Source organism: Carassius gibelio, chromosome A25 (genome assembly GCF_023724105.1).
Source record: "Carassius gibelio isolate Cgi1373 ecotype wild population from Czech Republic chromosome A25, carGib1.2-hapl.c, whole genome shotgun sequence".
NCBI lineage: Eukaryota > Metazoa > Chordata > Actinopteri > Cypriniformes > Cyprinidae > Carassius > Carassius gibelio.
The window spans coordinates 17-24,354 of NC_068395.1; the positions used below are offsets into that span (position 1 = coordinate 17).

The following is a 24,338-nucleotide window of genomic DNA, read 5'->3' on the forward strand; positions in this document are numbered from 1 at the left end:
CAGTAATACTATCAAATTGACTGTAATAACACTATTAAATAAAAAAACAAACAAAAAAAACGAATTGAGCTGGAAACTGACAATTGTCTGTAGAGTTGCATTATAGCTGAATACTATTAATTTCATTATTGATGAACTCGGCAACATTTTAAAACAAGCTGCTTTGAAATCATCTATATTGAATAAAAAAAAAATGGGACTTTTTTTCTTTTGTTATTCCTCTATTTCAACACAGAAATGGGCATGGGAGCTTGTTTTACCTGAAATGTGTGATCTGCTTCTCCAGTAAAGTCAGCAGTCTGCTCCTGATCTCCTCAAACTCCTCCATCTCCTGTTCTGTCACTGTGCCCATACCGTCCGGTCTGCCAAAGCAAAAGGAAACATTCAACTGCTTTATTCTTCACAACACCTGTTCATTAATTCCAGCTGCCCTTGAATACTGTGCTTCAACTACATAATCAAAAGATTTTTTCAAAGATAATTGTTAAGTTTCACAAATATTCCAGCAGAACTGAACAATGCTCCGACTCTCATTGAAAGGTTTCAAAATCCCAAACCCTTAAATAGAAGAATATCTAAATAAATGTATCTTTGTCACATTAAGGTAATGCAAGATGAGAAGCGATTGGAAATATCTTAAAAATAAGATTCAATAAATTATTCAAATAAAGTACTATTTTATATGATTTTTATTCATTTATAAATTAAATACATATATATATATATATATATATATATATATATATATATATATATATATATATATATATATATTCTTCATAATAAACAAAAAATATTAAACTTTAAACTTTTTTATTTAAATAATGTCTTATATCTTAAATATTTCATTTATTTTGAATAATACATACAAATACATAATTTGCAGTCTCTTTTCAAAATGAATTCATTAATATTTGTTTGAATAATGTTAAAGACAGAAGACATTTGTTCAAAATAAAATAGACAAATCATTTTACAACTAATGAAATAAAATAAAATTTAATTAAATGAAATAAAAAAAACTAATATTGAAAAAAATTTAATAAATTGACTTGAATTAACTTCTTATTTCTAATCTCCTAAATATGTTATTTTTATTTTGAAAGCAATTATTTGAATAATTTGCAGTCTCAAATATATATTTTCATTTAACTTGTTTCACATTATCAGAAGATATAAAAATTTTTAAAATCCGATTACACCCACACAAACACACTATTTATAGTGAGTATATAAATATACATATATAAATATACGTATATAAATATACGTATTTATACACTGCTATTCAAAAGTTTGGGATCTGTAAGATTCTAAATGTGTTTTAATCAGTGTTTGGAATAACGGCGTTTAAAAGAACGGTCTTAGGTAACGACGTTATTTTGTCAGTAACGTGGTAATCTAACTAATTACTTTTGCCGTCGTTACAACGCCGTTAACGTTACTGAACGTTAAATGCGGTGCGTTACTATGCATTGATTTAATAAACTATGCAATCCGAACGCACCCCCTGGCTCACACAGCGAGTGTGGAGGTGGGTTAATGACGAGATAAGCGGTTGTGATTGGCTAAGGCAGAGTCATGTGTTCATGGTAGCTAATCAGAGACAGTGTTTTTACACACATGCCAGCACACACGGCAGTGCCAGCGGCGCCAAACACACACACACACACACACACACACACACACATGCAACAGCTACACAGAGATTCGCAGCAGAGATGGCGAGTCAGGAGCAATCCGATGAAAATTTGGCATTTTCAAGGTGAAGATATAAGCACTACTTCAAATTAAATGTGGTCAAAGGCAAGAACGTGCATGTAATGTGTACATGCAATGTGTGACACGCATCTACAAAGCTAGTGGCCAAAAACACCCTTTCTTACAAAGATAATACTTGAAGTGCAGGATAAAACTCTTGCTGTCTGTTGACGTGCAATAAATATCGAAAGTTATGTACCTGTCTGTTCTACTCATTTCAAATGACTTGTGAAAACTGCAAAAAAAAAAAAAAACTGCAAAAAAAATGTAGCAACTTTTTTTTTTCTTTTCTTTTTTTACAGTAACGCAAATAGTTACTTTCCCTGGTAACGAGTTACTTTTATTATAGATTAATTCATTTACTAACTCTGGAAAAAGTAGTGAGTAACTATAACTAATTACTTTTTAAAAGTAACGTTCCCAACACTGGTTTTAATGAAGTCTCTTCTGCTCATCATGGCTGCATTTATTTGACCAAAAATCCAGAAATAAACTATAATATTGTAAAATGTAAAGTAATAATGTAATGTAACATACTTTAAAATATAATTTATTTCTGTGATGCAAAGCTGATTTATCAGCATCATTACTCCAGTCTTCAGTGTCACATGATCCTTCAGAAATCATTCTAATATGCCGATTTATTATAAGTCTGGGAACATTTGTGCTGCTTAATATGTTTTTGGAACCTGCGATACATTTTTCAGGATTATTTGATAAATAAAATTGAAATGAACAACATTTGTTTAAAATATAGTTTTTTTCTAACAATATAATTCTTTATCATCATTTTTTTTTAATCATTTTAACACATCTCTTAACACATCAATTTCTTTCTTTCCTTCAAAAAAAATAAATAAATAAAAAATTACTGACCCAAACCTTTTGAACGGTAGGGTATATTGTTACAAAAGATTTCTATTTTGAATAAACGCTGTTTTTTTTTTTACATTTTATTCATCAAAGAATCCTGAGAAAAGTTCGCAAGTCGAGCTCTCTACAGGAGATCACAAGTTCCAAAAAAATATTAAGCAGCAAAACTGTTTCCAATATTGAGAATAGATCAGCATATTAATATTTACATACAATAATATTTCACAATATCGCTGTATTTTTGATCAAATAAATGCAGCCTTGATGATATATATATATATTAGTGCTGTCAAAATTAGCGCGTTAACGCATTCGATTAATTTGAAATATTTAACGCGTTAAAAAAAATAACGCAATTAACGCAGTTGCAGTTTTTTTTATTTCCAGTTGTGGCCTATGTGTGTTCAACGTGCAAAGAAATATGGATTAGACCAAGGAAGGACTTTTAGATGGAAAGTTTCAGTATAAAACTCTGCCGGATTACTCTTCAGTCTGCCACAAGAAACATTACTTTTCATTTAGTCTGCCACAAGAAACAGCAACATTAAAATCATGAACTCAAATGTCATTGTTTAAAAAACAAAAAAAACAATGACTGTAACAGTGCGTAAATCAGACCTTTCTGTAACGCTAACGTTAATAAGCTTAAACGAAAATAAAGAAATAATTGTGTAGCCGAGTATTTTTTGTACACAGTGCCGCGAACTGTCTATCTCTCCTGTACGCGTGCATTACTGTCCTCCTCAGCTGCAGCAACTTGCGCTCTCTCTCTTCATCAAGCTTTAAAATAAAAAGGGGACAAAAAGATCATATTGTCTTTGTGCATAGGCTATAGATTAATTAGATAAATGAATATCTAAATTTGTGCCTTGCCGTCTACGGTATTTTTTTAGAACTTAGAAAAAAGATGCTGCAGCCAATGAGCAGCCAGCGGGAGCTGCAGGACGACTCAACCTCCGCAGACAGTTTTTAATGTTTATCAGACAATAAATACTCAAGATTTTGCTTTAGTATAACTCACAACGAGTTTCACACACCTTCTCCGGCCACGTTGAGTTGTTGACACTTAACAGTGGGAAAAGCGACACATGCGCTATGGTGAATGGGTAATGTAGTTTCTGCTCTGGGTGGGATGAATTAGGAAGCTTGCATTATGAAGGGCGCTCTGAAAATCGGCAGTGCAGGTAAACGATTAAAACCTCTATTAAAACAGATGTCCAAATGAGCGTACCGGTACGCTAAAAGCACGTTCTGGGCGCACGGAGAGGTGGCGGTACGCTCAAGAGCTATATTTGGAAGTGGCGGTACTGAGTACTGGTGCATACCGGCCCACTTAAAGCACTGGCAATGACTATACTTTGGAATTTTTTTGCAGTCCACTTAGAATTCAACATGGAAATCATTTTTGTTTTTTATTGGCATTGATTGTTTTGAAATTCAAATGGTACTTACATGCCTGTGTTTTTATTTCTGTAATAAATATGGCTTTCAAGCCAACAGTTAATTTGGAGGATATTGATGGTTTATTGCAGGTATGTTGTTTACATGAGAAAATCTGTGTTACAAGTTAAACAAAAATTCCAATAAACAATCATATTTTGAATTTAAATAGTTTCTTTATCTTGAGTTTACATTAATTATTTACATTTTACATTTACATATCCAAAAAGTTTCAGTCTTTTAATTGCGATTAATCGCGATTAATTTTAAAAAATTGTGCGATTAATTAGTTAATTTTTTTAATCGATTGACAGCACTAATATATATATATATATATATATATATATATATATATATATATATATATATATATATATATATATATATATATATATACATACACACACTCAAAAATGAAATAAAACGATGACATATTTAAACTAAATGGCATCTCACAATACCATGTAACTATAACAATCAAATGTAGCCAGCACATGTTCAACCAATAAGCATTGCACAATTGCACTTTAAGAGTAATCATTCTAAGGTTAGTTTTTACCGTCTACAATGGGCAGTTTAGTTAGAAGCCATTGTGCCTCGCTATCCAAACCCTGCACACTTTCTGAATGGCACAGCTTAGCGCTGTAGAGAGAGCTCTTTCCTTCCAAGCAGAGGTAAAGAAAACTTGTAAACCTGTCTGTTCTTCAAATGCCTCTCTCCATTAAATGCAATCCGCCTTTTCTTTTTGACAAGAGCCAGCTAATCCCGAGAGAACACAAAGAGGGGGTGTGAAGAGCGGCAGAAGACGTGTATGTATGAGCGAGCAGGGGGGAGCAAGAGATCAGCGTCTGCAAATGAAAAGGAAAAAAAAAATCTCCTTTTTGCATTATGGTAAAGGCTAAGGAGTGTATAAACTCGACATCGACCCTTTAATCTCTGCGTCTTTGTCTGTGGTTCTGTGTAGGCTCATTAGTTCTGAAGGAAGGCCTCTTAGTTTAACTGCTTCTAACAAGAGGCCTGGGAATTGAACTGTTAGCACGAGGGAGAATCGCTCTATAGTGTCGAGTCCATCCTCGTTTGTGGCTCCCAGTACATCAGCAAACCTACCACTACAAAGCCTTACAACTTTAGACAGTAATTAAGTCTGTCACAATTCACACATCCTCCCAATGATTTGACTAATGCTAAATGAATTCTTCAAACCTTGAAACACATCCAGTTCTTCCTTACATAACACAACATTACTGGTGGTGTCTGCTAAGGAAGAAATCACTTTTGCTATCATTATTCAGAGTTTGGGGCCAGTTGATGGAACGGTCACTGTGTATTAAATTTGTTGATCATGAGTATGTGGTTTTATACATTTAAAAGCATAAGCATTGAAATTTTGGTGACATTTGGTTGTAAATTCTGTTTGGTTGTAATCTTGTTGGCTAACATAGATTAAGTTTTGTCGAAACTACATGAATGACAATAAAAACTGAATGAGTTTGGGAAAAAACATAATAGCAAATGATATACAATTTATTTAAATAAAATATGACATTACAAATAATAATAATAATAATAATAATAATAATAATATACTACTACTTCCAATAATTGTTATATAATTAAATATCCAAAATAAAAATATTAAAATAAACATTAAATAATAAATGTAAAAATAACAAATATTTTTTATATGTAAATTTATTTTATATTTTCAAATATAAAATGTAAGATATGAAAATAAATATTAAACATAAAATCAATTACGGTATTTTATTATTTTTTTGTAAAAAAGTATAATAAATAAATGTATGTGAGGCAAAATTTCTAATGTAAAATAGTAGAAATGTTAAATTAAACATTAAAAGAAATGTAAAATTCTAAAATCAACATATAATTTTTTTAAAACAAAGTTTCAAAAGTACAAAAAGTACAAACAATTTTAATATTTGAAAACAGAAAATATATATTTTTAATGAAACTTTTGAGAGAGATAGAGGGAGAGAATGTTAACCAATAATAAAAAAACAACAACAATTCAATTCAAAGCAGAGGACCTCAAATGTGCAGAAAAATCTTGCGGAGTGTGGTTCCCTCCACCTCACGCAGTGCTGGCCCGTAGGGAGTGGGTGCAATCGGGTGGCCTGTTGGGGGTCTGACTTATTGTTTTCGCCTGGTGAAGCGAGAGTGTTTGAGACGAGTGAAATGTTGACCCATCAAGGGCCAGTCAACGAGGGTCAAACCACGGCGGGAGTCTCAGGAAAGTCTGGCTGTGCCGAACTGTCCAGGAAGATGGTTGAGAGGTTCAAACTGTGCGTTTGCAAGGCCTCTACAAATGGAAACGACACCCTCCATCCTCTCTGACAGATTGGGTTGGTGTGTATCCGATCATATGAAGACCTCAAGTTAGAATCCAAGGGGTCCCGCTCTGGATGTATGTCATGTTTACAGTGAGTAAGTAAGTGTGCAGATTGGTAAATACTCTCGTCACACAGGGCAGCCAAGCATGATGGACAGGCGAGAGCGGGGCTGGAGCAAGACTGACAGGTGAGAAAGAGGTTAGACTGTGATTACTGTCACTCTGAGCGAGGGCTGGTGGCTGTCAGTCCGTCTTCGCCAGTTCATATCACATGAAGCCGCACCTGTCCGTTTCCTCACGCGTACTTGCTTCTCAGTCTCAAGCCTCGTCGAGCCCAGGGTGCATCTGTCAGTCAAACGCAGGCAACACTGACTGAAATGTGCCACGAGGATGTCTGCACTGACAAACATGTCTGAAAGAAGTCTCTGTTCACACACCCTTCATCGTTCAGAAGCTGTAGCGCCTCCAACTAAAACCTAAAGCCAAAAGTGTACTTGGTTTTTGTAAGTGTATGCTAGCATATGCGTACAGTTGTTGTAGCGGTTACAAAAATAGGGTGGTGTGTGCGACCCTCGCGTCCACTTAAAGTGAAGCACACTTTAGTCTTAAGTCTGAATTCTGGGAAGGCATTTACAGAATCAATGGTTCAGTTTCACATCACTATTGAGCACAACAGCTGTTTTCTCAAAGTAAAATCTTAATTTTCTCCATATATATTGGTAATTTATGATAAAAATTATGTCAGTTTATTAGTCAAACTTCACTTCGAAAAGAGAGAGATTCACCAATCATTTTTTTTAATGTATATTTTTACTAAATTATTAGTGTTTATAAGAATTTAACATTAAATAATTTTTTTTATTTTTCTACATTTATTCTTGAATGTTTAACACATCTATCTCTCTCTCTCCCTCTCTCTCTCTATTTATACACATAGTAAATAAATATAAATATGAATATTGTAAAACAGTCTTAAAAATACTACCTTGAAATCATTTTTTTTTAAATTGACTGATTATTTGAAATAAATGTTCTAAAATGTAATAAATATAATAATATAATAAATAATGTGTAACAGTATTGTTAAAAAAAACTATTTTAAAAACATTTTAATATATAAATAATGTGATTTTTAAATTTAATTCCATACATTTTCATAGTTTATGTGATTGTAGTTCAAATACACTGAGTACATATGGCTTACAACCCTTTACTAATACATTTTTTGAAATCCCTCAGAAGAAAATGAATTCCTGGAACCAAGTGTCTGCTCTCTGTTGTGCTCTACTAGAGTCAGTGGGTGGAAGATCAGAAATAAAGTGGTCATGAAATGAAGATAAAGATAAAGATGGCAACTATAAGACATTTTTCTCCCCAGGTTTGAAGCTGCACACTCACTGTGAGCAAGGCCGCACTGTCACTAGCACTCACTTAGCTATTGATTGATGTGTTAGATCAGTTGAGTGGATGCATTCTCATCTGAACTGAAGATTCGAGGTTGTGTGGACAAGGTTTGAGGCAGGTGTTGAGTCAAAAAGCCTTGATGCTCCTTGATTAAAATGGTGTTATTTGCGGACTTTAATCTAAAGTAATATATATATTAGGGCTGTCAAATGATTAAAATTTTTAATCAAATTAATCAGAATTTCAGTGGATTAATCAGGATGAATCACTATTTGCAATTACACCTGAATCCTAACCATTTTTTTCTGAAATGCATACCAAAAGATAAATAACAGGACACATATACATAATTTTCATGTATTGATTCATCAATATGTGGTTCTTTTTTCTGAATTTCAAAAGTTTAACATTTACACAAACACAAACATGCGCCACCATCACATAAGCAGCACTCTGGGCACTCTTGTTTTTGGGAGGTGTTCATTTGCTCTGCCACAATACGGATCGATATTTTCACGTTCTGAAGGCTTCAAGTGCCAGTAAAACCAAGTAAAAATTGCAAATGCTTTTCCAAACAGCTGTAACTTTCGCTGCATTGCATGTAGGCGTTCTGCACATGCGCAGTGTGAAACACAGAATGCTATAACAGGAAGAAGCTCCAGCGTATCAACTACCAAAGTCGTCTCTGTTTATCGAGCTTGGCATGAATGTATTTGAGAGTAACTGTGGTAAAACCTTAAGCTTCTTCGGTGTTTTCGTCGCGGCGTTTGCCGCTGTTTTTTACTATCTTGAGAATACAGAGATCGACGAGACTTTCCTGACCTGAATAATTTGTCACACTGAGCATGCGTGAAATGCGTAAAAAAAATTTGACGTAATTAACAACAAACAACTAATTAACGTCGTTAACGCGCTATTTTTGACAGCCCTAATATATATATATATATATATATATATATATATATATATATATATATATATATATATATGTATGTATGTATGTATGTATGTATGTATGTATGTATGTATGTATATATATATATATATATATATATATATATATATATATATATATATATATATATATTAGAGCTGGGCAACTTGTGATTAATCGCATTATTGTCTGCGATTAATCGCAATTAATTGCATTGTTGCACACAAAACTAATAATGCATTCAAAAGTAGTGAATTGTGCACTTTTTTTCATTTAGGCATACTGCTATATGAACAAAAGTGTAATAACATTTGGTTTGCAAACACTTTAAACAAATAAAGTGCTTTTTACAGCAGTTCCTTTTACATAGTAGCGGTTAAAAAGTTTATTGTAGCCTAAATCTCAACTTATAACATTAATGTAATTTAATTAAATATAAAACAAGCCATTTATCACTGCCAGGACATTAACACTTTTATAGAAAATATTTTATAGTTTGTTATAGAAAAAGTCCAGAGCCTCGATCATAACATTAGAACAGTCACCTTCCGAGTATAGACCTGCACGATTAATTATAAGGGTATGAATAATTAGGGTATGCTCATACTAGGCAATCTTAACCCTCAAAGCCTGGTTTGCTTGACTAGTGTGATTGCTCCGTTTAGCAGTCTCTGCCTCGGTCGGAAGAGAAGGGCAAGAGTGGGTCCAGTTATATATAGATCGGTGATTGTGAGTGCTAACCGCACCGGAGCGCAGATCTTCTGATACGTGCTGCATGATTGCGTGAATATTTCTGAGCGGCAAAAGCGATAGATGTGTAAAGCAATATATTGTGAGAGGGATGTGTGTTACCGCGTCCCATACGACTCAAAATAATAAACCACAAAGTTAAAAAAACTATTCACTCCACTGTGCTGAGCAAGCGCTTCTCTGCAGTCTTCACGTGCTATCGGAAAACGTCCTATTAACAACTTGTGAAGTCATGATTACGAGCTTGTTGCATTCTTTTCTGTTAAAATAACAGTGCACAGTGTTTTGTTAATGTTGAAGCTTAGCCTAAATAATCTGATTGAGAGCATCCCCTCCTGTGACTCATGATTTGTCTGTATGTGTATTCAGAGCCAGTCAGCAAAGGACTTTCATAATAATAGAAAATGGTGTTAATGCGCGATAAAATATAACATATAAATATAAAATATAAAATATAACACCACATGAACTTACCCAGCCCTTACACACACACACACATATATATATATATATACATATGCATATATTACAGAAAAAATAATATATTACAGATATTACTTATCTGTGAGTGGCAAAAGTATGGGAAACTCCAGGATTAGCTGTTAATTTGAAGAATTAATTTGAAATTAAGAGTCCATCTGTTCAGAGGTGTTTTCAGTCAGTGAGATGACTGTTTTATTAAGAGAACAGGGATCTACCTTTGTCTGATCATGTTTATGGAAGAATATCATGGCACATGCAATTCTGAGAATAATTCAGAACTGTGAGATATAAACTCAAAATTGTGAAAAGTGAGTTCGAAATAGTGAATAATCAGTTAAAAAGTAACAACAATCTTTTTTTTGTGTGTATTCTGTGGCAGAAACAATTAAGACCAATTTTTTTTATATAAAAATGACTATTCTTAAACACACACACACAAACATTTTATGAATAATTTTACAGTGATACTTTGTGCAATGTGTTGAATTTATGCTATAAACTCATTTTGAACCATAATAACATCATCTTGACTGGCTAAAAATGTCTTTGGAAGATGTGCACTATAATGGATATCAAGCAGAGTGAGTAAGAGTTAATTATTTTTATTTACTTCACTTTTTGTGCCTTTTCTCTTTCTGACATCTGAATTCCCCCTATATATGTTCCCAAGAACACTCTCTTTGGGCTTCACAGCTGAACTGTCATTATTCAAATGACACCTCCTCCAACAAAAAGCAACTCGTGCCAATTTTCCTCAATTGTAGCTGGTGATTAGCTAGAGAGGCTAATCATTACTGTTCCTAATTGATTAAATAAGCCATCAAAGAGAGTGAGCACATCCGTGTGTATTTAACATCTAATAAGTCAATTGGCGGTTGATTCGAGGTAAGTAGAAAGCGAACAGCTTTCAGTATACGCTAAACACAAAGGACTTCACCAACAAGTGGACAAGGGACACTGCTCATACCCGAGCCGCATTCTGTCCTCTCACTGCTAACGTAAAGCACATTTCCGTCTTTAAGTAATGTCAAACCATCAATAATTCACACAATCACTTACAGAAAACAAGCCTGTTATATGAAAATCATATCCTCGGAGGCCTTATGAAAGAAAAAATGTACAAGCAGCACAAACGGACTAAGTAATTACAGTTTAATTGCTTTGTGTTTTGAGATAATGGAGAGCCATTAATTAATTTGCCAAGCAGACGCTCTCTGTCTTTCTTTGAGTGAAGCGGGAACATGTCAGCCATGCTGAGCGCCTCCCGAGTGATTAAAGAAATTCTTCTGTCTTGTCGTTCCTTTTGTATACTCACCCATTATGTGTGGACAAAAGCCATTCGAAGTGTTTTTTTCTTTTTTCTTTTTGTGATCTATCAAACATGTGGGACTTCTCATTTGTCCAACATAAATGAAATCCTTGATTTCAAACACTTAATAAGTGAGAATTCAAAATGCACAACCTCCATGGAAAGCAAATGTTCCTTGCTATTTGAAAGGGCACTAGGGCGTTGCTAAAGTGTTTGTTTTTATGCATAAATTTACACATAAATCTTTTTTGCATGTCAGGTGCTTACATTATATTTTTTTAAATATCTTTCTATCTTTCCCGTAATGAACACATAAAATGTTGCTCTCAATAAAATTTATACACTACAAAATCTAAATAAATTATTTTTTGCACTATCCAATTGAAATGCTAATTGTATAACGAATCAAAAAACAAAACAAAAATCTAATAAAAATCTAATATCAAATACTCACAGATTAATTTATAGAAACACATATATATCTGTGTGTGTGTGTATAATACGAATAATATATCACTGTCACTTAAAATTGTGTGTAAAAATGCAACACTATTTAAAAATTTTTTTTTTTTTTTTTTATAGATTAATTTGATTCTAGACCCTTTCTTTAGCTTAAACAGCAGAGCACGGCACTAGCATTGCCAAGGTCATGAGTTCAATTCCCAGGAAAAGCAAGGGCTGATAAAAAAAAAAAATGCAGTGTACCCTGAATGCAGTGGAAGGTACTTTGGATAAAAGCATATTCTAAGTGCATAAATGTAAATTTTATGTCAGTGAAAAGTTGTACAAAATAACCCTGTGCTCGTAAACCTGTTTCCGTGGACATGTGAGGCACAGAAGGCATAGCTGTAGTGTAGGAGGGTCGGGTCCACCAGGATGTTGTTATCTGTAAAATCCATCAGGTCTTTCAGGTAGCAGAGGTGACGATGACAGCCCCTCACCCCATATCGAGCGCAGTACTCATCCAGAACAAACACCTGGCCTGGGCTGAACCAACCCTGAAACACAACAACAAGATCAGAATAAATTCTCTGCACTATTTATACTCGACTATACTATAAAACAATATTGATTCAAATAACAGTAAAGAAATATATAATTCTACAAAAGATATAGATTTCAAATAAATGCGGTTCTTTTAATTTTCAAAAAGACAGAAACATTAAGAGCTATTTTAACAGCTATTTTAGGGTTTAATAATATTTCAGAATATTACCGTTTTAACTATATTGTTGATTAAGTAAACAGAGCCTTGGTGAGCATAAATAATTAATTTAAAAACATAAAATACCCTAGTGTATACTATTATAGTGTATATACAAATTATACAATGTGCGATTAGTTATCACAACTTAAAATTCAGCATAAGAATAAGTAATAATTTGTTGTTTCTTTCGACTTAAAATTAAGTGTTCATACTTGACAAGTTAGATAAATTCAGTTAAGTTGAATATTTAAGCTATCTAAACACAATTTGAGCTGTTGAAACTAATTGTAAATAAGTAGCTAATTATAAATAAGCATATTAAAATACTTAGTGAATAAGCAATTAAGTATAGTTACTTCCAAAAAATACTAGCTCATATATGTTCATTCTCTCTAAGGCTCGTAGATATCAAACTGTATATCATTTACTCTGGTAAAAACATGTCAGTTACAACCTTTAATAAATGTTTATACGGTATGTCTTTGATTTGATTTTCTCACGTCACTTAAATCAGCGTCATTCTTGTAATAAAAAAAAATGTATTCTATTTTTAACTTGCATTTGGCGCTTATTTTGGACCTTGAATACATGTCGCTTAATAAAGATATGAAACATACACGTTCTGTATCTCAAGGCCAAAAGCAACAAGTACCACAGCAAACAGCGAAGAAAAAGTTTTTCAAACGCCGCTGCCTCTGCGTGACCTCTGCAGGACCTCTATGATGTCGCGACATTTACCATGCGCACCTACCGTAGTTTCTCCTCAACAACACTGCTACGCTAATTGAACACGAAGTGTCTAATTTCAGCACGCCTCTCATTTCACGCCAAGACACACAAAAAAACAAAACCGCAGCGTGCGAGATGAGCTCTTCCAAAAAATATTGTTAAAAACACCCCGTCTATTTCCAACATTTAAACAAACGAGTGCAAGGTTAAGTGCAAACAATTAATTCATAGGCAGAAAAGTCACACATAATGCGGGTGAGTGGAGATTGCCGCGAGGCTCCTGTTGCAATCATTAGCTCATTCATCCTTCACATAATAACTAAATTAGGCACGAATCTTACAAACTTAATTAAGACGCCTTCTCTGAAGGAACGTTAGCAAATTAACACTTTGAGGGGGCCGCTCGCCCACGACAGTGCGGAGGGCCGCGAATCAGGAGAACTGCGATGTGTCTCAGACGTTCGCAGGAGACTGATAGTCACGAGGGACCGGCGCTCACGGCACTGAGCAGCAGCCGAGATACCGAGACCCCACAACCTTCATGCAGGAGCAAAGACAGAAAGCTTCATTAAAGTCCAACGCTGATTTGAACAAAGCTGATGCGCGGTATATTTTGAGATACTGTACTTCCGTGGCCCTCCTTTCATCAAAAGATCTGTCTGATCTACGCAAACCAGTTCTACTATTTAGAGTCAGACGCCAATCAAGCTCTTAAATATTTACTGATACTACATGAATATGGAGCCAGAAGAGTCTCAATAAAGATAAATGCACACACTACAGTCACATATGCACACACAGGATTCATAAATGCACACACATGATTCATAAATACACACACAAGATGCACAAATGCGCACAAAATTCACAAATGCACACACAAAATTTAAAAAGCACAGAAGATTCACAAATGCATACAAAATTCAGAAATGCACACAAAAATCAGAAATACACACACAATTCAGAAATGCAAACAACATTTACAAATGCACTCAAGATTCACAAATGCACAGGACAAGATTCACAAATGCACAGGACAAGATTCAGAAATGTATTTCTGATGCACACACACATATATCTTGATTCACAAACTGCTTGCGGTCTGTGAACTTCACTGCATTTGTGTGTGAATTTTGAGACTCCCCTGACTTGGCTCGACACACAAATGCTTTTTTTTAAACAGGGAATGATCAGCAACCAATCAGATATCTCCCTTCTTTTAGCCAATCACAAGAATGCACCCCATGTGGGGGGATTGTTTACTTATAAGCCAATCACATGAACGTGTTCATACAGCAATTGTATTAAATTGTATGAAAATACAGATGTTTAGATTACAATTCAGGTTTATTTTTTATTATTTTTTACTAAATATAAATTAAAAAATGTCTCAATACATATAGCTGCAGAAAAAAAGTTAACCATGGATTCACAAATTTGCAATAGGCAATTATTTCATTTTATTGAAATATTTTAATGAAAGTAAAAAAAAAAAAAATTTTTAAACCTTTTTGAATATTTAAATATATCTAAATATTATTTTGGATGCAATATAGAAGTCACTTTACTTATAATATTCAGTCCCTACATGAAGAGAGAGTCAGTGGTCCGCTGCGAGAGGAAAGTGGCTCTCTGGCTGCGAAAAGTGGGTCTCCGGCTGTCGTTCGCTTAGGAAAGTGAGTTGATCGCTGCGTGAGGAAAGTGAATCGTTCGCTCAACTTCGCTGCTTGAGGAAAGTGAATCGTTCGCTGAGGAAAGTGAGTTGCTCGCTGGGTGAGGAAAGTGAGTTGTTCGCTGCGTGACTCGTGAGGAAAGTGAGTCGCTCGCTGGGTGAGGAAAGTGAGTCGTTCGCTGCGCAAAGTGGGTCGCTGGCTGTGTGAGGTAAGTGAGTCGTTCGCTGAGGAAAGTGAGTCGTTCGCTGCGTGAGGAAAGTGAGTCGTTCGCTGATTGGCTTATAAGTAAACAATCCCCCACGTGGGGTGCATTCTTGTGATTGGCTAAAACAAGGGAGATATCTGATTGGTTGCAGATCATTCCCTGTTTAAAAAAAGGCATTTGTGTGTCGAGCCAAGTCAAGGGAGTCTCAAAATTCACACACAAATGCAGTGAAGTTCACAGACCGCAAGCAGTTTGTGAATCAAGATATATGTGTGTGTGCATCAGAAATAAATTTCTGAATCTTGTCCTGTGCATTTGTGAATCTTGAGTGCATTTGTAAATGTTGTTTGCATTTCTAAATTGTGTGTGTATTTCTGAATTTTGTGTGCATTTCTGAATTTTGTATGCATTTGTGAATCTTCTGTGCTTTTTAAATTTTGTGTGTGCACAAAATTTGTGAATTTTGTGTGCATTTGTGTATCCTGTGTGTGTATTTATGAATTATGTGTGTGCATGTATGAATCCTATGTGTGCATATGTGACTGTAGTGTGTGCATTTATCTTTATTGAGACTCTTCTGGCTCCATACATGAATGTGCATATGATATGGTACACAAAAAACATCCAACCTTTTAATCTCAAAGCAAGTGTCTCACACTCATATAAAGGGTTCAAAATAAACACTCATCTTCAAAGGATTAGTTCACTTCCACAAACATTTCTCAATCATTTATTCACCCCCAAGTCATCCAAGATGTTCATGTCTTTCTTTCTTTCTTCAGTCGCAAATAAACATATATATATACTTTTTAACCACAAATGTTTATCTTGCACTAGCTCGACTTCACGCATTATATAGTCACGTTGGAGAGGTCACGGGTGACGCTGGTGGAAGTACCGACCCAGTGTTTACAAATGAAGGTGAAAAGAAAGTTTCTTTGCATCTGAAGACAGAAAAACAGTCATCTTGGATGACATGTGGGTGAGTAAATTATCTGGATTTTTTTTTATTTATTTATTCTGGAAGTGAATTAATCCTTTAAGTAAATATTGGCTTGGGTGAGTAATAAAAGGAGTTTCTCACCAGTTGGCTGTAACCTTTTAGACAAACAAACATCATCTACTAAAGATGGTTTTTCTGGGATGTCCAAAAAAAGAAATTCCCTCCAGAACCACATGTGGAATATTTCTACGCTGAAAAAAAATTTGGTGAAGAAACAATTTTCACTTAAACGAACTAAAGCTAAGCAAACTAACACTTTAATGAAGAATTAAATACTCGGCAGGATTAAATGGGAAATTTTGAAGTAGAAAGACCGAAATAGTACTCTAAATATTATTCTAAAATTAAATATGATTTTTCTTAAACTAAATATCAGAAAATGTACTATTTCCAGAAATGGTTCTAGACTCAAATAATCTTTGTATAATTTCCAAGTTCAAAAAATCTTTTATGTATTTATTTATACAGTGAAATATTAAGCATCTCAAATGAAAATGAGGGGAAAACCCAAAACCTTATATACAATAGGTCATATGAACAATGCACAACAAAAAAATTATGCAAACTAAAGTTAATTAATTAAAAAAGTTAGCTTTGAGCACTTGCATCTTGTTTTCAATCAATCTCTGACATCCACAGGGCTTTACAATAACTTGAGATGCACAAAAATTATAAACAAATATAACAACCTTATACATTTATTGTTGTTATGGAGGGACATAAAATAGATAATTCCCAGATATTTTTGGGTAAAAACCTTGTGGTTATAAATTCTATTAATTATTCATATTAATTATATTAAAATTATAATATTCCTTTGTAACATGCTAAAAGGAATGAGTTATAAACATTTAAAAATGCTAAATAAAACAGTATCTTTAACAGTATATTTAAACTACTTGGCCAACTTGGCCAGCAAAAAAACAAATAAAAAACATTGAGGCCTGAGCTACTGCCCTTCTTTCCACTTTTCCCCTACAACTTTCTTCTGTCACAGAACATCTCTTCTCTTCTTGGTCAGATCTATTAATATTGCACCATTCAGGGCTGAGGAACGGTGGCCCAGCGCCGAGCCGAGTGCCACAAGATGTTCCACTCTGGCAAACAGATGGCCCGCTCGTGTCTTGGCTCCTCGCGCTCAATTAACCGCTAACGACCGACTGAGACGACAGCAGCATCATCCTAACCAACACGGCCCGGTCTGGCTCTCCTCGTCGAAAACAGAAAATCTCACACACAGAAGGAGAGACGGAGGACAAAACCTTGCTTGTGGATGACAAAACCTATTTGGTATTTTTTGGCTTAATACATATTATACAATGAACGTTTACTAATAGAAACAAACTTAGGTTCTCTATAATAAAATAATAATAATAATAATAATTACATTATTAGTATTTATTATACAACTATATAAAATATATAGGAATTTACTGTTGTCGGAGTAAATAAATAAATAAGTTAACATATTATATAAAATATCCTCATAAAATATATATATAAACATAAAAAGCAGGATGTTTGCACTGAAAACAGCACTCGATTAAACTGGACTATGGGTTGCTAGTGCATTAGATGTTGGTTTTTGCACTAAAACACCATACAATTTTGCACCGGAGACCTACCAAACATTAGACTTAACTTTTATTTCAGTATAATTGACGAACCGAGCTAATGAGACAAAAGTGTCAGTCGCTCCTGTTAGCCTGCTAGTTTCATGAGTGTCTCTTATGTGGTCAAGTCCTGAATCACTTTATTTCCACCAGTAACTGACGGTAATAGAAAGCTTTTTTATGTCCCATCTAGAGGCCATTATGGTTGTTAATAAGGGTGAATGTGGAGGAGTGTGTCACAGGGAGAATGTGTGATTATGGGATGGAGGGTGAAGGGGATGCGAGTAATTTCATTAAGTTTGAAGCATGACTGGTCATCACTGCCCCTAATTTGAAAACACATTCACAGCCTGAACTTTTTGATTGCAAAAATATAGTTTTTTTTTAATTGCTTCTGAAGATGCACACACAGTCCAATGACACCAGTGTACACATTCCCTGTTGTCAAGAAAAAAAAAAAAAAATCCAAATATTGGTCTTTGAATCACCAACAGCTCACTGAGCCTAATCCCTGTATCAAACGACAGCTGACGCAAAAAAATAACAAAAAAACAACAGCACCACTTATTGATTTTCCTTGAGGCTGCATGTATTGATTGAGTTTTTAAGAGTGGGTTTGAAAATCTGAGACTTGAATGCTTTGTTAAAAAATTGCATTTATTGTATATATATTATCTAATTTTATTTTATGTTGAAATAAGAATTTTTTATCACACACAAATATATGTATATACATATATGTATATATACATATCTATATATACACATACATATACATATATATATATATAGAGAGAGAGAGAGAGAGAGAGATACAGAAACACATATACAGTATATATAAAATGACAAACGATAAGAAAAGCCTGAAATTGAAAAACCTGTACTGAAATTATATATATTATAATAAATATATAATATAAAAATATATATTTTTACAATATTATTACTAATTTATGCATTATAATATACATTAAAAACAGCATGTTTATGCATTACATATATCGAATATTCAATTCTGTGTAAATATGATCCTAAATGTTAAATGTTTTTTGTAACCTGTTTGTAACCTCATACAAAAATCACACAAACAAAATGATTATCATTAAAAAGTGTAAAACTAGCGGATTAACGAGCCACTGACACTTTTGATTCATTAGCTTCATCAAATGTACTGAAATTACTTTTGGAAGGTCTCAGGATGTTTATTTTATTTAGTGCAGAGATTGCACTAGCGACCCACACTCTATAAGATATAAGATAGAGATTGTAGGCAATCATATAGTATTTATGTAGTCTGCTGAAAAATCCCATTCCCCCTCCATTCGTTTGCTTGAAAACAGGCCCACTCCCCCACAGATGTCACATCCCAGAAGGCATGGGAAAAGCAGCACATTCAGGTGGCTTTTGTGGCTCTCTCTTAGGCGAACACAGAAGTTTGAACAAAGGCTGTAGAGCCTTCACAAAGAGCCCAACACAGACAGAGTCATTCAGAAGCTGAATGGACAACAGAAGGTGCTCACTCAGAGCAGGTACGAAGTGACAAAGGGGACGAAAAGACAGAGGGGAAAAAAAACAACTGAGGGTGTTAACAGCAAACGGTGAAAAATATAACGCTTATATGTAACTGTATATTGTGTGCCGAGTTATACAAAAACTAAGATTTGGATTTGCACCGTTAGCTGTGTTTGCTACCTCCAATCAGGGACAATTCACCCATGTATGTGCCTCACGACTGCTCCAATTTCATCACACGCACAGACACAAACACACTAACTCAGTCCACAGCAGGGATCTTTTATTCGAGGCAGTAAATGGAGAAGACGGGATGGAAGCGGATGGTTTTCCTATTTGGGTTGTATTGATTGGAAGCGTTTATCCCTCGTCTTAACCATGAGCCCTGACTCAGCCGGAGGGCTACATCCCTCCCCTCCAGTCATACAGACCCCTCCCCATATTTAATACTTTCACCAACACATAACACGCTCACTCATGAGGAGACCTGGGTGTGATCGACAGACTTATCATACTAATTTTGGGAATACATTTTAAAATAATAATCATTTAAAAACATACAGTGCCTAACATGCATATAGAGCCTAATTATTACCTAATAAACAATTCTAACGAAGAATCAAAGTCAGTCAACACCATGCAGCACAGCCATTGCAGTCTAAACCAATTCTGAAAGAATGATATGATTTAGGGAATTAAAAGCATTCATGCGACCAGTGTAAGTCCAACTGATTCGAGAATGAATTACTCTGATCTGGTTCTTTTTAGTGAATGCAAACATATAGCACAACCAGTCTAGTCCAACTCCCGGATGATTCTGAATGTTTTGTATTAATAAGTTATTTTCACTCATTTTAAACCATACAGTGCAGCCAATGCAGTCCAACCAGTTCCTCAACAAATTATTCTTAAAAAACATCAACAACAACAACAACAGTGATTCTCAAATGAATGATTCTTATGAGCCAGTTCTTTTTAATGAATCAAAAATATGATTCGTATAAATCAGTTACTTTTAGTAAATCAAAACTATAGTGCAACCAATGTAGTCCAGACAATTATATCTCCACTTTCTTTCCCAAATAATTATTTCTCAAAAGTAAAAAAAAAAACAGTTGAGGACCAGAACTGTTCAGAAGAATCGCTAGCTAGCTGAATAAAAACATGTTTTATCTAATATGTGTGATTATTCAGATAACAAGAACAATCTTCTCCATCCCAGCACACGTGTGTGTTCTCACCAGGCAGGAAAAGGAGTCGTTCATGCGGTGTACGAGTGTGTGTTTCTGCAGGGTGATGAACAAGCTGGCGTGGCTGAAGTTGCAGGGCATGGCAGAGATGAGCTCCTCCACTCCCTGTCTCTGAGTCTTCTCCAGACCTGCACCAGAAACACACACATTCAGAAATATGGCATACAGGATCATTTTGTGCTGAAAATCCCATCCCCACCATGAGAGATGGCCAGTTAATGCTTGTTTTTGCTGTAAATACATGAAGACATCAATTAGGGCAAAGGAAACAAAGATTTTATTATTGTCAAAATCATCTTTGATAGCATTCCTAGCTTCACATTGAATGGTAAATGTATATTATGAACTATTTTTGATGTACTACTACAACTATTCAAATGAGGCCACCGTGGTAGAACATAAGTGTGGTTCACACCTTGAAACGCTGTGTAAAAGTCAGAAATCTGTGTTTGGTTACACACTCCCCGTCTTCGCACACAGCCTGAGTGTTTGCATTTCACCTCTTTTGGCCAAAGCTATGCTGTGAAACTCCACATTTCTGCTGCAAAAGCTGGCAGGCGCTCTGAAACGTTAGCGAAGCATGGCTGTAAACTGCTGTAAAATATTAGCACTTTGCCCACATGCCCACATAAATATCGGCACCAAAGTGCTCTAATTTCCCAATCGACCACCTCTCGCATTCAAACCAGCATTCAGCCTTTTAAAATAAAGGCCAGGTCTGGCTAAAAAACACTCTGTGCCCTTCGCTAAGCTGCGACGGGCTGAACGTTCTGATCTCTAGCGCATTAAACGCTTAAAACGCCGATGTGTGGAAACAAAATATACAAAATAATGTGTGACTTCAAAGCACTTAAAGCAATTTTCGGCGGCTGGTGAAGACAGGTGAGTTGTATAAAAGTGATGTCACGCGTTCAGACCACGCTGATTGAGTCTCGACCTTGAGTAAAAGGAGCGCACCTTTGTGCGAGCGCTGTAATTAGGACGAACGCGTGCACACGTTGGCCAACGGTCTCTCCCGTGCACATTCAGACTTCCCGACACGGCTTGGGTGGAGAAATTGAATGCGGGAAGGGGAAGAAAAGAAAAAAACCCTGACATGTTCGGCATGATGCAAAGAGGCCGAGAGGTCAGGGCAAGTCAGAGAAAGAGGGAGCCGAGAGAAAGACGCGAGCAGAAAAAGCAAGAGAAAGCACTAAAAGTGTGCCCAAGTTCATTTCCAGTCCTTTCACAAACGTCCTCAAAATGGGCTAATGGGAGGTCTGTGAAAAGCCTAACACTCGCTGGCGGGCGTGTTGAGAGCCCACATATGCGGAGCGAGGGCCTTCGCTTCTTAAGGACCACAAAAGACCAAGGCTTTTGAGACACATCTCCTGACGCCTCCATGGCCAGCGGCACCTTCTTGAGACGAGCATTAGTGATTGCTTTTATTAACGCTGCCATTTCTGGCATGCCAACGACTTGGTATTGACGGTGAAAAGCCCCGTTCTTGCCTGGAAGCAGTGAGCATTTGTGGGTTCCCCCCAAAAACATCACTTGTTGGGTGCGCAGAAGTACGATCTCCCGAGAGTCGGCCCATTGTCTGTTCTTTTAATTCGATGTAGGTCATTTTACATTCATTATATGGAGAAAGGGGACGTGATAGATAGAAAAGAGACAAAGGGGGATGAAGAGGAGCGAGGCGTGGTATTGATCCACGTTGTGAGTCTGACGGATCGGGTTTGACAGGAGCAGCACATTGATCCGTGTCAACTTAAAGTTGCCGCTATTATCCATGGACAAGCGGACGGAGTCAGTGCGGAGGGGGTGTGTCGTCTTTAATCCCAGCTGAAGGAGAGGCAGGCGGTCACGCCAGCAGTCACATCCATCTGACAACTCTCCACAAGGTGGATGGGAGCTTTATGACAGGTATCAACATGGCAGCAGGGGCGATATCGCAGGTACGGCCCGGCGGGTCGCTTCAAGTGAAACCAGCCGGAGTCAGAAAGACTAATGAGGCAAGACAGGATATCGGTGTTCCTTCAGAATATGAAACCCGAGCTTTTGACAAGAAACACAGATCGGGCTACGAGAAGACGCCAGTTAGTGTTGAGGATAAGGCGGTGAGACAGAGCCGTGCGAATCAATCAATGATGGGAAGTCCAATGTCAGGACGAGTTAATAACTTCATCGGCTCGCTGAAACGTGGTGGATTTTGTTAACAGGCATCAAACGGGACAGAATTTCTGAGATTCATTTAGTGGCGTTTTGAAATGCGCTTGATAAAATTCAATCCGTATGAAGTATTTCTGAAAGAATGCCTGACCTTTTAATTGGCCGAATACCATGGTTATCAGTGGCTGCGATGATATTCCAGACATTCATGCGGTTTTCTTGATCCAACAGGCAATCAGGGACTTTTCCATGCTCGTTGTCATACAATTTGCCAATATTCAAGGTGGTTTTTGCATTGAACCTTGGAGGTATGAAAAGATGCATCAAAAAATGATTGTGTTTGAGGTCCAGTAAGACAAGAGGAGAGAGGCCTTGAAAAATGTTTTCTGAAAGTCAAATGGCGGCGCTTGTGAAGTCGAGTGATTATTAACTCATAGAAGCCAGTTTTTATGTTTACAATCACCATCAATGCTCAAAAAAGCAGCTTTATCGTAATTTCATATACTACCAGATTTATAAACCGAAATGCTAGTGTTTTCATTTCAGGTTCTGCACTAAATGAATGCCCTGTAGCTCTCAGAACGGCTCTTCTGAAGCGATAATGGTATCAACCTCAATCGGCTCACTCTCCGTTTGTTGAAAGTGAGCAAACTGTAGCATTTCAGTTGTGTAAGTGTTCTTCCTTTCACTCAGCAGCAGTATTTGGGTTATTCAAGCCCCCCGCTGACGTTTGTTTAGACTGTGTCTGTGCTGCGGCCCAATGGATCGATGGCTGGCCACCACAACCTGCGATTTCTAAGTCCATTCAAGAGGGGACAGCTGAAGGTGGCATAAAAACTTTCTCATTGTTTTTACAGATTTGTTTGGCAACCTTTGAAGGTTTAAGGTTTAACATTAAAAACATTGTGTATGAAATCAAGAAAAACACAATGCATTGCAAAAAAAGTTTAAATGCTTAGTTATTAGGATCATATAAGATGGATAAAAGGTACATACTGAGTAAGGACACAGGGGCATCTTTTTGCACATTCCCTCCTATGCAGTTCTGCTGGTTCTGGGCAGGCGCTACTGGTTTATAAGATTGGCCTGTGGCACGGTACATGGCCTGGACCCAAAGAGCACGGTCCTGTTCATCATTGCTGGCGAATACCACCAGATCGCCCTCTCGGACAGCACTGAAGAAGGCTCTGCCTCCCTGAAGACCTGCAGAGATGTTGTTTTAGCACATGAATCCACATCAGCCAGTTCATTTCCCTTTTTACTTTTCATACAATCATCCATTATTATTTGAACGGGATTGTCTCACATATAGAATTGTCTGCTGTTGAGATTAATACCTTCACGTTTATAAGAGTATAAACATAATATATATATATAAAAATAATATTTTTTAGAATTTACATATTACATTAAATATACATTTTATTATTTTTATAAATAATTGAATATAAAAAGTATATAATTAAATTTTTTACAGTAGATATTCATAATTAATTTCCTATTATATGTATATTTTATAACATATATAAAAATATTGCAAAATACTGCACTCCATTACATTATTATTATTATTAATACAGAATATCGTCATATTTTATTACCATATCATTTGGATTTCTGTAATTTAATAGATTCTGGTTTTCCGAATACTTCATTCCCACTTTTCATTTCAAGCTCATAACGTGTGCATC

The 24,338-nt window shown here is 35.7% G+C and overlaps 1 protein-coding gene across 1 annotated transcript; it reads right to left on the reverse strand.

Moving 5' to 3' along the window:
• Positions 1-260: 260 nt before the first annotated feature.
• On the reverse strand, positions 261-23,870 carry LOC127947437 (calcium-dependent secretion activator 1-like; the record flags this gene model as incomplete). Its single annotated transcript, XM_052544555.1, has 4 exons — positions 23,644-23,870; positions 20,488-20,624; positions 12,115-12,302; positions 261-362 (listed from the first exon to the last, which is right to left on the reverse strand). Coding segments are annotated over exons 1-4 (533 nt in total), but the record flags the coding sequence as incomplete, so codon positions are not given.
• Between the last annotated feature and the right edge of the window lie 468 nt (positions 23,871-24,338).